This window comes from Perissodus microlepis, chromosome 7, assembly GCF_051167445.1.
Source record: "Perissodus microlepis isolate ML-2025 ecotype Zambia chromosome 7, ASM5116744v1, whole genome shotgun sequence".
Lineage (NCBI taxonomy): Eukaryota > Metazoa > Chordata > Actinopteri > Cichliformes > Cichlidae > Perissodus > Perissodus microlepis.
Window position 1 is genome coordinate 24664688 of NC_140467.1, and position 14734 is coordinate 24679421.

The following is a 14734-nucleotide window of genomic DNA, read 5'->3' on the forward strand; positions in this document are numbered from 1 at the left end:
ATAGATAAAGTTATGTGTCATCTGCACAGCAGTGAAAATGTTATGCTATAACTTTTAATGATACTGCGTAAGGGAAGCATGTATAATGTAAACAGAACTAGTCCTAGCACAGAACCCTGTGGAACTCCATAATTATCCTTGGTTTGTTCACGTACATGGAGAGTCCTCTTCACACACTGAGCCATAAGAAGATAAGAAGCCATAAGAAGCCAGCAATTTAAGGAGAACATGCAGCTGTGGTAAACTCTAAATGCTGACTGTAACTCTTTGAATAAACTGCTCTTTTGTAGATGATCAGTTAATTTAAAAAGCCTTTGCTTTTTAAAAAAAGTGGTGTAATTATTGCAACCTTAAAAGCATGTGATACAGATATCTATAAAGATTGATCATATTTCAGATTAAAGAAGGAATTAATGGTTAGATCTGGAGTCAAGTAGATATGTTAATGGTTTGGAGGAAGTAATTGAAGTGATTGAAAAATCACTGAGGAAAGACAATACAAGTAAATATCAGCAGTTCTTTATTTTAAAAGTGGTTGTACTTAATGATATATCTGAGGAATGGTTGGTTCTTTTCTTTATAATGGTTAAAATTTTAATTGTGAAGAAATTTGTGAAGTCCTCACTATTTCAAGTTAAAGGAATACTCAGCTAAACAGAGCTCTGACTCCTTGTCAGCCTCTTTGCAGCACTGAAGAGAAACCTGGGCTTATTCCTATAGTTGTGAGGGAGAGCTATGGGCTCAAATTGTGGTCATAAATATTTTGTACTTGTAAATCAGGATTTATATGTGTAAAAAGAATTTGTGTGTGCGTAAAAAAGATTTGTGTGTGGACATAGCCAAAAAATACATGTGAAACGCTGCACTCAGGTTTCAACTTACAAGTATGGATTTTGACCCGATTTTTCTTCCTTTCAGCTGATTGGTCAATGTCATGTCAATCACAAATTTAACTATCGAATCAGAGAACAGATGGGTTTGGCTGTCGGAGGGGCGCTTTTCAGAACTGCAGGTCCTTAAAGGGTAATACAGTTTGAGGCTGGAGGATCTTTATATAAATATCCCATAAGGCTCATACAAGCTAGGTCCTTTAACGTTTCGTAGCTGTTGAAAGGGTACAGTTGTGGTATACCAGTGGTCAGAAACACCATTACTGTTCACATCTGCTCAAACAACTTTCATTAAGTGGGAAAATGAACCAGAGTCGATTTAAACTGACTAAACACCCTAAGTGGAATTCTGCTCTTTTATGAATTTCACTTTTCCCTCGTGTTTTGCACTCATTACAAAACATCATGTAGAAAACCTAACATCCATGAGCTTTTATTGTCACGTTGAAGTGAGGTTTCTGACACTCTCTGTTACTTTCTTGTTCTCTTTCTTAGAAACCTGTCCAAGAACCCCATGTTGACCACGTTGTCCTGGCAGATCTTTGAACATCTGCCGCTTTTGGAGCTGTAAGTAGACCCATGTCTTTTTCTTAGTTCATTGCTGCTGACACACAGTAGACCTGAATACATCTGCAAGGAAATGGGTTGATGTCTTTTTCAACCGAGTTAATATGATCAGTGAATTGTGTTATGTCCTGAAATGGCACCTCAGTGGCACCTTTTCTACTCTAGACTCAAAGCACTTTAAACAACACACTTCATTCACCCATTTACAAACATTCATACAAACAATTTTATCTACACCTAAGTGCTTTCTAGCTAACATTCATGCATTCAAACATTGCCCAAGGATATTTGGCATGCAGAATGGAGACTGAAGCAGCTAGAGATCGAACTACCAACCTTAAAGGGAACATGAAATGCTCCACACATACAGGCTAATATACACCCTTAAGCTCTGCTCTCAAAAATGAACAGTGTCTGTGACGCTGGATTTAAGAAATCAGTGCCCGAAGTTAAAGTTTGAAAAACATGCATAGCGCCATCTTCTGTCAGTACAACGCCACAACATGACGTCATGCGGTTGGTTGGTTGTGGCTAATAGACTTACATTAGTTTGTTCGCTAACTAGTGACATAATCGATAACTCAAAGTAAGAATTCTTCCTTTTAACTGGCTATCCAAACATTCATTAAAACCATCAGCATAATAAACAAAGTGGAGTCGATCATGTTCGTTATAGCTGCATTTTCCATTTCATGCCATAACCTGATGATAAATTTAGAGGTTTTCTTTTTGTTTGTTTGTTTTTCGTTAAATGGCCTGCTGAACTCTGAACATTGTAATGCTGGAATAAAAACTACTTCTTGAGTAGTTGCTGGATGAAGGACAGAATGCTATATAACCTCGAGATTATGATCTATATTAACTGATAAAAATGTGCTTAAGTTTCTGTATAATCAGTTTTCATTAGTAATGTACTTTGTTGTATTGCAGTCTTTAGGATAACCATAATTTTTACTTCAGGTTAGCTGGGATAACTGATGGATGGAGGAAATTTTTCTGCAGTCATAGAAATGCTGAACATAGAGAAGGAAATGAGTTACACAGCAGATTAATAAAGGAAAATAAGAGGAATTTAAGTTTTTATATGATAGTCAGATTTACTTAATGAGGCAAATTGTTGTGATGTCCCAATCACAGGGTGATATACTAACAATGCACTATAATTTACTGTGTATACAAAGATGCAGGGAGTTCACTTCAGTAAAACCAGCATTCTGCAGAGAGAATACAAATTAGTGGTTCAAAACTCATCCAAGACCCACTAAAAGGTCTATTTCGGTTTTTTGATCAAATCCGATTTTTTTTGTCTGGTTGTTCACACTACAAATAAAATGTGACAGCAAACGCGCGCTAGTGTGAACGGTTCACGGCCCTCAAAGCGGCCCACATGAGGAAAAGAAGACGTCACACACAACGCGCTCTGTTTACAGAAGTAAAAATGGTGGCTACAGAGCTAGTAGGTATTGTAACCGACAGAATTTTGACAAATTAATTAGAGAAAGAAGGACACTGAGAAAAAAGTCCGTGCTTTAACAATGGCCTTGTTTGGAGCAGTGGCTGCTACCTCAGAGGTTTATATGGACACGGAGTCATTTAGCTTGAATAGAATTGTCTCCCCATACGCTAATCAAGTCCAAAACCTCAGTTTCTGTCCATTGACTTGCTCCATCTCCAGTTTCCGCCGCCATGCTTTCTCATTTGTCTTCTCCGGCGCTGATAATTGGCTTCTGTCTTGTGTCAGTAACATAAAGGACGGATTTAATGCGACATGACCATTCAAACCGCAGTCGCTTTCTAAAACATCAGATATGTATCGGATTCAGTACCACATACGAAAGTGACCCAGGTCGGATTTGAAAATATTGGATTTGTGCTGTTCAAACTGTCATACCATGATCGGAAATGGGTCGCATAGGATCAAAAATGTTTGATTTGATGCACTTTTGCCTGCAGTGTGAATGTAGCCTTTGTCTGATCCTGAGACACCAGCAACTTAGACTTTAAGTTTGCAGATGATACAAAGGCCATGTTTTATTACATTTTCATTCTTCTCAGTGGTTGATCCTCCTTTTGATTTTTGACTCTCTCATTTTATTATCCGAATCATTTTCAGTTTTTGAAGTTTTTTTGTGTTTTTCTTTTTGCGTTTAAGTTTATAGTAGTTTATCCAGAACTTGTCTGCAATATTTTCAGAAGGTTTATTTGTTTTGGAGAGAATTGATACATATCATGCATTTTGTCTGCTTACCACAGATAGCCATGGCAAGCAGTATTTTCAATAGTGCCAACTTTTTACCCCTCCGTCATAAAAGACTGATGGTGTCATCACCCCATCAGTGGCGTAGACACCTAAATTCTGAATATGATAACTGGAGAATGCAATGTAGGAGCTTCAAATTGATACCACAAGTGCATCTAAAGAAAAATCTCTAGATGGTGCAATACTGCATCCAGTAAAATAAATATTACATTATAATAATAGGAATATAGAAGATCAAAAAGTTTAAAGAACAGATTACAAGCTTTTGCTGATTTGGCCAATCTTATGTTTGAGGCTTTGTGAGAATAACCCAATATATTATCTCTCCCTATTTGCTTCTCTCTTATCTGTATTCTTATCTATAAAGTTTCAGCATGGCAAATTTGGTAAGCGATGAACAAAAAATAGTTTTTGTACGGTGTTTTTTACAGTTTGCTCTGAGATAGGCATGAGATGATGCCATACATCATTTCCTCTGAAGGTTCTCCCTCAGACATCTTAGAACATGACATTAGAAGAGAACACTGACATTCTCACTCTGGGGGATAAGGTCATGCTGCACAACCCAATGTTGAAAAAAACCAAAAGATTTTAAAAAAGAAACTGACCCAAATATGGTGTAGAGGATCATCATTGGTGATGTTGGTTTAAAGCAGAGGTTAATACAAATGTATTCAATGTTTATTCCCATAAACAAATAATGTATTGATAGTTTCCTTTTTAACATTCTCCATTTCTTTTAAGTGTAATATAGAAATGTTTTCAGACAATAATGATAACTAGTGATCAAAAGATTTGACAATGATGCACAATTATTGATATAAATATACCATTTTGTAAAGAACTGGCACCAAATAAGTAGCTTTTGAGCATCAAACCGGACACATCTCCCCATCTGTTTTGTAGTGCTTGTAAAAAATGCAGCCGTGTATTTATTATTTAATAGCACATTTAATTCAATTTTATATAGCGCAAAATCACAACAACAGTTGCCTGAAGGTGCTTTTTAAGATAAAAACCCTACAATAATAGAAAACCAAAACAATCAAGCACTTGGCAAAAGTGGGAAGGAAAAAATTCCCTGTCAGATGAAAAAAAAACCTCTGGCAGAAGGTGCAGACATCTGATGCAAAAGACAGAAATTAATAATAACTAAGAGTAGAAAGAGGCAAGTAAAGAAGAAGCGCCCAGTGCATTATGAGAAACCCCAAGAAGCCTGGGAGGATTCAGAGTCACCTGATCCAGCCCTAACTATATGGTTTAGCAAAAAGGAACGATTTAAACCTAATCTTAAAAGTTGAGAATGTGTCTCCCTCCCACGTCTAAACTGGGAGCTGGATCCACAAAAGAAGAGCCTGAAAACTGAAGGGCAAAATATTTCCGAGCATTTTGAATACAAATTTTTCAAGTGATTTCAAGTGAAGGAGCTTCAAGAAAAACCTGATAATAATGAATTACAGTAGCCCAGCCTAGAAGTAATAAATGCATGAACTAGTTTTCCCCACAGCTGTCAGACTCCTGAACTCTGCCTCCTGACATCTGACCCATGTTACCACATGGACTGGACATACACACACCCACAACCACCTACACACACAATGGACAACTGTACCCTCATACACACAATAATAACATGGACTGAACCACCACTCACAACCACTTGCACTTTATATAGCCTCTGTAGAAATTATCCACATATCTCACTTATCTTAACTGCACTACTGTATAATTCTGTGTAAATAATCATTCTGTACAATACGATAATTTTTAAATCTACAACTGTTCATAACCTGCATAGTTCACATTTCTGTATAGCTGTTTTTTTATTTCATATTCTGTATAGTTTTCATATTTATATCCTGTTCATAGCTTGTACTCACTATAGCCTGTACATACTTATAGTTATAGCATATTCATAACATACTTCATACCGTGTACATTATAACATACCATAATAGACCCATTTCTGTAATATACTCACATATCTATATTATTGCTAATATATATTTGTAATATATCTATATCATGGCTAAAGCACTTCTGGATGGATGCAAACTGCATTTCGTTGCCTTGTACCTGTGCATATGCAATGACAATAAAGTTGAATTCTAATTCTAATTCTAGTTTTTCAGCATCTTTTTGAAACATGATATTTCTAATTTTAGAGATATTACGCAAATAGAAGAAAGTAGTCCTACAAATTTCTTTAATATGTGCATTGAAGGACATATCCTGGTCAAAAAGTATTCCAAGATTCCTCACAGTGTTACTGGGCCAAGGTAATGCCATCCAGAGTAAGTATCTGGTTTCTAATAAAGTTGGGTATCATCTGTAGAGCAATGAAAATATATCCTATGCCAGGGGTGTCGAACTCCAGGCCTCGAGGGCCGGTGTCCTGCAGGTTTCAGATATCCCCCTGGGTCAACACACCTGAATCAAATGACGAGTTCATTACCAGGCCTCTCAAGAACTTTAAGATATGTTGAGGAGGCAATGTAGCCATTTAAATCGGCTGTGTAGGATCAAGAACACATCTAAAACCTGCAGGACACCGGTCCTCAAGGTCTGGAGTTCGACACCTGTGTCCTATGCCAATGAATGGAGGAAAGATTGGGTAACAAAAGGTTTTTAAATACCGTATTTTTCGGACCATAAGGCACACAGGATTATGAGGCGCATTAAGCAAAACAAAACAGACAGATAAGTCAAACTCAACTCATTTTTCTTGCTTCCTCCACTTCCGTACCATTGATTCATTAATGCTGAATTCTCTGGCAGCTGCTCTATTCCCATGTATAGTATATTTTGACTAACCTCGTATTGTGGATGGATTATCTCAGTTGTTCTCCTGACTGAAGTTTGGTCCGTTTACAGCATCCTGCCATGCGATTGCATTTGTCCCTAACCATCGGGAACCTTCACATTAACTTTCATCGAGTAGAAAAAAAGTTGGCGTTCATCCTCCAGCTTCACTGTGTTATGCTAACATAGCTGTGTCGCTAGCGATCACGTAGCACATCATTATATACCAGCTAGCTGATTTGTACTGATGTTGGTAACATTCCAGTAAGGCTGTCTTTCTCTAAATTTATGCCAGAAGTTTCTAAAAATATCTTAAATACAAGCTGACTCATTTATTTTAATATAATTACTTGGCTGACTCATTTCATCAGCCTGCAAATGCACAGTTCAAAGGAAATAGACCCAAATAGACCCATTAATGTTCACTGTTACACCAGTCTTTGTTGCCATGGATTCCAGGACTTCCAAACTGGAGTGTGTTCGGCTTAGGCCCGCTGGGGAGCAAGTCACCTCATGGAACATTGCACTTCTTGGTTAGATGGTAGTTCTATAGAACCTTCTTAAAAAGTTTTGAAAATGACAAACGTTCTTGTTCCGCTGGCAGTGAGTCTAAAGGTGAGTATGAGATTTAGAGCATTGCTAATACTGTCGGTGCTCTTCTCTTTTCAGGCATTTGGAGGATGTGGTGTTCACCTGCGGCTGTGAGATTCGCTGGCTGCAGCTATGGCAACAGAGAGGAGAGGCAGGTCTTAGCAGCCAGCAGTTATACTGTGCTGACAGCTACAGGAGAATATTGCTTCAAGATATGAACATCAGCAGTTGTGGTAAGCTTGTGTGGTTATATTTATACTCTAAATATACACATTTAACATGGTATTCTGACTGCTGATTCCATTTAATTGCAGCCAGTAAATCTCCAGTAGTTGATTCTGTTCATCTGGACGTAGCGTTTTGTAGGAGAAACGTTTCGTCACTCATCCAAGTGACTTCTTCAGTCTCAGCTGACTGCAGGTTTCATCTTATAAACAGTACATTTGCATAATGACTGAAACTAGCCCGGTGAAGGAACAATGGGCTGGGAGGTCAGTTCCTTAATTTTAATTATGCAAATTCTCATGACCATTGATCAACAACCACTGACCAAAACCCACTGATCAATGGGTATGAGTACCCTTCACCGAGAGTTGGGGAATGGCTGCAATCACAGCATTGTAAGATGGCGAAAGATGAACCCTTAGGCGCTCTCCTCGATTCAGAGATGGTCTTTCCCTTTTCACGTAAATGGCCTCCTTGACTCCGCACTCAAACCAGCATGATGTACATCCTCATCATTGAAAGAGTGTCCACTGGCCTGTAGGTGTAAATAGACTGCAGAGTCCTGGCCTGACGAGGCGGCTCTTCTGTGTTGTGCCATCCACTTCGCCAGAGGTTGTTTTGTTTCCCCGATGTATAAATCCTGACAATCCTCCTGGCATTTAACAGCGTACACTATGTTACTCTGTTTGTGTCGGGGGACCTGATCCTTGGGGTGGACCCATTTTTGGCGCAGCGTGTTTTGGGGTTTAAAAGCCATAGATACAGGACATTTAGAAAAAATGTGTCACAGCTGTTCCGATACTCCTGACACGTACGGGATCACTACAGGTTTTTGCTTGGGCAGTGGTTGTCCTTTTCTCCTGGATCGGCTGGAGCTTTCTTTAGGTGTCTTTCCAGCTTTGACAAAAGTCCAGCTGGGATAACCACATTTACTCAGGGCCTTCTTGAGGTGCTGTTCTTCTGTTTCCCTGGCTGCTGTGTCTGTGGGGATGGTGTTTGCTCTGTGTTGAAGCGTCCTAATGACACCCAGTTTGTGCTCTAGTAGATGATGAGAGTCAAACCTTAAATACTGATCCGTATGCGTAGGTTTACGGTACACGTCAGCTTTTAGATGTCCCCCATTGCTGATGGAAATCTCACAGTCTAAGAAGGCTAACCTGCCACTTTTCATATCCTCCCTGATGAATTTGATGTGATATGAACAGAATCAGCTATTGGAGATTTACTTACCTGGATGATTGAGCATGCATCAAGATGCAGCCAGTAAAATGATGGAACTTGGGTCAGAGCATTTGTCTTTCTTTCAGTAATGCTGGGCATACACTGTGCGATTTTTGGCCCATTTTGAGCCGATTTTTCAGTCGTGCGACCATTTTGGGGATTCGGCCCGAGTTTCGCCTTCATCGTGTGTCGTGCATCGTGTAGTATACATGGGTAACGAGAAGCGATTAACACCTCACGTCCAGCTCCCGATCATCAATCGTTTGGTCATAAGAAAATCAAACCTTTTTGAAATCTTGTCGGCCTCACAAAATTATCACGACTACAACAACCGTGAAAATAATTGGATGGACATTGCTGCTCAATCACAGCTGCCTGATCAATGTTTTTTATTAGCAATTTAGCAAAGTTGATGGTGGTGGTGTGCGTGTCTGTGTGAGTGAAAGACGGAGAGGAAGAGAGAGGGAGAGCAAGTGACAGATTTTCTGTTATAACCTTCATGTTATGGATGCACAGTGTGAGCACTCAGGTCACATCAGAGCCTCGGGCTGTATAGTGTGAGACTCTGCATCGTGACCTACGAACTTCTAACCCCTGCGAATCAATCGTACAGTTTGAGCAGGAGCTGAATAATGCGACTGAAAAAAATCGCACAGTGTTTGCACAGCTTAAGTCTGTCCATGCTACTGAGGTATCCCTGTCAACCTCATAAAATCAGCAGAGAGAAAAACTGAGCACAGCACCTTTAAACAAAAATGGATAAAAGTCACTAGCTTGAGGATGATGATGATGATGATTATTGTTGTTGTTTTTATTGTTATTAAAAGATAATAATAATAATAATAATAATAGTTATAATAGTAATAACAATAATAGAAATGTTGGCAGAAATGTTTTTTACACACACACAAACATACACCATATATACTAGAAATGCTAGTTGGTTAAATTATTCTTATATCTTCAGTTATCAGTTACCTGTTGGTTCAAAGATCAAAGAAGAAGGCACCTGCCACTGACTGGACCTGCAGCTCCAGCAGATAGCTGTTCTTTTTTTTCCCCCCTTTGTACACACACAGGCACACTCTTACTAAAGTAATCAAGCAAAACACAATCGTCTAAGAATGTGTATCTCTTTGTTCTTCTTTGTTCTGTCTCTCTGTATTCATATTACCATGGTGCTGTGTTGAGATGCAAGCTGTTGCAGTAGCCCTTGTGTTTATGACTTTGCTACTTAAACACATTTTTTTCTCATTGGGCTTTTTTTCTTTAATTTAGGGGTTTTTTTTAACACTGGTGAGCAAGACCTGGTATTCTAAGGAGAATAATCTGTCTCCTGTCTCTTCCAGAGGAGACAATGGGCTTGCATGGGTAAAGCTAAGTGATTCGAAAATAAGAGATGTAACCTGTCCATTCCAGCTAACATCATGGGGAATGTGAGTTCCTTGAGCATAGGATAGATTAAAGAGGGCTGATTATGACACAGACGGACTACTGTGAGTTTAGAATGTTGTGCATCATCTAAACATGGCTGAACTCACACATCCCAGATGACAGCATTAGTGACTGAAAAATGGTGCAATCCTGGACATGTTACTATGTGGGCCAGATATTGATCTGGAAGGTGTTAGACTGCATTCATAGTACTTCTTATCGGTTATTGTTGGTGTTGTTTACATTGAACCATCAGCTGATGAAGATGCAGCGTGTAACATCACTCTTTCCTCCGTAAAATGCCTGCCAGCCCTGAATTATGGGGTTTTTTATTGTTGTCACTGCAATCCCTCTTCTGACCATCTGACCATAATGTAGTCCTGCTGACACCAAGGTATGTTCCTCTTGCTTAACAACACATTGTATCTACAAGAGTTGTTCATGAGGCTGTGAAGACACTGCAGGTCTGCTTTGAGTCTGGAGCCTGGAAAGTACTTTATAATCTGCATGGAGGAGACATTAACAGTTTCCCTTTCTGCATCACAGACTAACAAAATGAACAATAAGCCTTGCATTGCTAGTGACCAAAAGGAACTACTTAATTAAAGGGTTAAATCAAACATCTTCAGGTTCGGGCACAGAGAAGAACTGAGGAGAATGCAGCATGACCAAAGGGTGAGGCAAAGGAAATGCTAGGACCCTAGGAGAGCTGGACAAGGACGTAGAAGGCCCTTAACCAATCAGTAGGACCAGAACCTGCTGCTTTGTGCAAGGAGGAACAGGATGAGCACTGCCAGAGCTACAAAATTACCTCCATCAAGCAACTGATGTGAATATCTTTGACCAAACTATCAGAAACAGAATTAGGAGGGTGGCCTCAGGGCCCAACATCCCCTAGTGGGCCCTGTCCTCACTGCCTGGCACCATGAAGCCCAATGAGCGTTTGCCATTGAGTACCAGAATTGGCAGCTTCACCTCTGGCATCGTGTGCAGATGAGAGCAGTTTAACCCTGAGCACATGTGACAGATGCGAAAGGGTCTGGAGAAGCTGTGGAGAGCATTATGCTGACGGTAATGTTGTTCAGCATGACTGGTTTGATGGTGGGTCAGTGATGGTAGGAATAGGAATTTCTCTGGAGGGACACACACACCTCTACATGCTAGGCAACGGCATCCTCACTGCCATTAGGTGTGGTGAGAATATGCTGGCAATTGCTCAAGGATGAAGGAATTGATACCATTGACTGGGCCCACGCTTGCCTGACATAAATCCAATAGAACTCCTTTGGGACATTATGTTTCAGTCCATCCAATCCCACCAGGTTCCATCTGTCCTGGATCTTAGTGATGCCCTGGTCCACACTGAGCTAAGTCAATTTATTTATAATCACATTTAAAAACAAAAAGGGTTAACAAAAGTGTTGTATAAATAAAAGGAATAAAACAGAGCAGGAAAATGCAGAAAAAAACTTAAGACAAACAAGAAAAAAAAAACATAGCGTCACATTTAAACACAAGGGCGTAAAGATATGGGTGTAAAGATAGGTCTTCAAGTGTTTAAAGGTATTAAGTGTTGGTGAGTTCCTAATTTAAAGAAGCAGACTGTTGCAAATTTTAGGTGCAGCTACAGCAATGGCCTGATCTTTTCTATGCTTTAGTCTGCTTTTGGAAAACCAGAAGAATCTGATCAGCTGACCCTAAAGTTCTATTAGACGTGCATTGTTAAAATTTTGGAAAGTTGAGAGCGTGCTAATCTATTTAAAGACTTAAAATGACAAAAAATTCTAAAATGTACTGGAGGTCAGTCTAAAGAAGTCAAAAAATCAGAAATATGGTCTTACTGTATTTACATGCACATGTCAGGAGGAGCCCCCTTCAAAATTAGTTGCAAAGAAAAGAAGACCTGACTGATTCCAAAATAAAGGCTATTGCAGTAATCAAACCTGGATGAAATTAAGGCATGAATTTCTTTCTCGAAGTCAGGAGAGAGAGTCAGAAGGAATTTATTGCGTACTTGAATTCAGCCCAGTGTAGGTTGATCATTTTCATTTCCAACCAATGATGTGACATCCTTTTGTTCCTAACACATTATCAGTCGATATTACTGTAGATATCCAGCAGGGTTTTTTCCTCATTAATATCTGATGTTTTTACAAAGTTTTTTGAACAGTGTATTAGTGATGAGCAGTACAGTAGGAGGTGGATCAAGCACATGTGAACGATTTTGTGAAGTGTTCTTGGAGTAATCATCTGCTTCTGAATGTGAACAGCGCTAGACAACCTAGTGATCTAGTGGTCATTTCAGCAGGAAGAGGATGGCTGCATGGCCTGTGTCTGTGCTGGGACAAGGTGCTGATGTGGTGGGGCAAGTACCTGGACATCCACAGTGACAACTTGGTGAACTTGAAACCTAACACAGTTGGAAGTTTTAGCCATTTTCAAACATTTAAAAAAAAAAAAAATCTCTTTGGGGTGGTATCAGATCAGTTTCAGTTTGAATCTCAGTGGTAGAGCATACCCAGGGTGGAGAGAGCAGTGATTAGAGCAGACTTTAATAGACCTGTAGCTGAAGGGAACAGAGGTGATGAGGAGGTATTAGGTAGGTATGGTGTTACGGAGAGATTGTTCAGATGATGGTAGGTTTTGTGAAAAGGATGGAAACGACTTTGATGAATACATACTTTAAGAAGGAGGAACATAGGATAACATATTTTTCTCTTTCTCCTTCTCTGCATTCCCCTCTCAGACCTACCAGATATCAGCGTCAGCCACAGCAACCTCACAGTTGTCGAAGGTGATCAAGTAACGGCAATCTGTAATGGCTCTGGTTCACCATTACCTGAAGTGGATTGGCCTGTCACTGGCTTGCACTCCATCAATGCACAAGAGGTAGGGAGGGCATGCACAAATTCACAACTTCACAGAGAACGGACTAATCCTAGGCTTGAAATGACGGCATTCCGGAAATTGATACCAAACAGCAGCAGGACGTTCCTTCATAAATAGCTTTTCTATGTCTTCTTGGTATCATTTATTGACATAATTATTACTAGAAAGAGACCACTGTACTCTTTGGATTTATTTTAAAAGTTAGCTTTAGCTACTGATATGAAGGGGTTAATTAACAAAGCTACAACAACTAATTGTTGTAGCTCAATCACTTGCCTGTTTTTTATGGGAGTTGATTTTAACAATCATGTAGAAGCTTGAAATAACTGCCTCAAGACTACTTTTAATTTAATATTAGAGTCAACAGGCTGTCCTCAAAATTAAAATAAGCTTACTCACAAGTTTAATCGCATTCTGATCTTGTCCTGGGATAGGACATAAAAACTGATCGTATAACAAAAAAACCCTCCTTTTTTAATGACCATTTTTTGACAACTTTTAAATTTACCATAATCAATAGAATCAGGGGTTTAGAGCAAGGGTTCCCCACAGAGAGCCTTCTTCACCAACACATATGCCACCTAACACTGCCCCGTCTACCGAACCAGACCCGGGGCACCCTTTTGGGGGGCTGGTCAGCTCTGTGAAGTTCAGAACGAACCAGCCGTCATAGTCAGCAAGCCCCCAAAAATTGCCTCACCTCTTTGTTAGTCTTCAGCTGTTCTACCAACCTGTCAGCCGAGGGTGGTAGACCCTGGTCCGAGCAGATTTTATGCTCAGTAATTCTGGCGACTATACTGTATATTAATACAAAAAGGATTACAAATGGAAGCAATGGTTTCTACAATCTTCATTCTCCAGCTTCGACTTTATCTCATTTCAAATAAGTCGCACTAACCCAGTTTTCTGTGCTGTCATCTGCAGCCGCCTGAAATACAATAAGAACTTCATAAACAACTTTCCTGATTTTTTTTTTTTTTTTGTAGCTAGGATTATGCCCAACTATGATCGTGTTCTCATTGTTAGAGATTTTAATATACATGTGTGTTGGCTCGCTGGTCGATGGCAGCAGACCTACTGTGCAGTCTCTCCAAGAAGGCACTGAACAAATATTTTGTAGACCACTATCTCCAGCAGCCACACCTAACCCCTCAAAAGCCCAGGCTGCAACTAACTTGCTGCTGCATCCTGGAGTTGCAGGGCAAATGTGAAGGGCAATCCTCTGCTGCCATCTTGCTGTTTTGGAAAACTGGCGGTGATTTTCCAGAGAGAGGCCCAGGTGGTCCAGGATGGCTTTGCATGCAACAGGGAAGCTCCTTCTCGAAGCTGGTGCCAAGCTTAGGGCAGCCATCTGGTCCTCCCGCAACAAGAGCAGCAATAGCCATAGTGACCACTCCTCTGTAGGCTATTGGCATTCCTCTGTCATGTCCTGTAACAAGTCGAGGAATGTCTGGGGATCATCCTCTGCCCCCATCCGGTGCAGCATCTCTCACAGGCCTGGGGAGGGCAGCCGTGAAGAGGACCCAGACTGACCGACCAGCGTCTCCAGGACATTGCATCTGGTGCTCAGCTTAGTACTGCAATTTTTCCATTTATTTAGTGCAGCTACACTCCAAAACTTGTGCTCTTGCTCCCAACAACTTTCCGGCCATCACTTCTCCAGCTCAGCTCACCCCCCGAGGGAATTAATTCCGGCTGCCTTGCAAGCCTCCCTGGCACCGCCTCCTGAACCCACTACACCACGCCCACTCTGCAGTGGAGCTGGAGACCCCTCACTGCCACATAGTGAGCATCCTCACTGCGTACGATGCTGGATACCATGACTACTCAGATAAAAAAACAAATCAGAGAGGTT

General features: G+C 40.3%; 1 protein-coding gene across 3 annotated transcripts in view; it reads left to right on the plus strand.

Moving 5' to 3' along the window:
* Window positions 1–14734, plus strand: part of ntrk3a (neurotrophic tyrosine kinase, receptor, type 3a) — a 78393-nt gene that overhangs the window by 29866 nt on the left and 33793 nt on the right. For all 3 annotated transcript variants that reach the window (XM_084934320.1, XM_084934321.1, XM_084934322.1), the window contains exons 4-6: window positions 1386–1457; window positions 7189–7343; window positions 12737–12879. In XM_084934320.1, the coding sequence (XP_084790446.1) occupies window positions 1386–1457; window positions 7189–7343; window positions 12737–12879 (370 nt within the window). The remainder of the gene's footprint in view (window positions 1–1385; window positions 1458–7188; window positions 7344–12736; window positions 12880–14734) is intronic.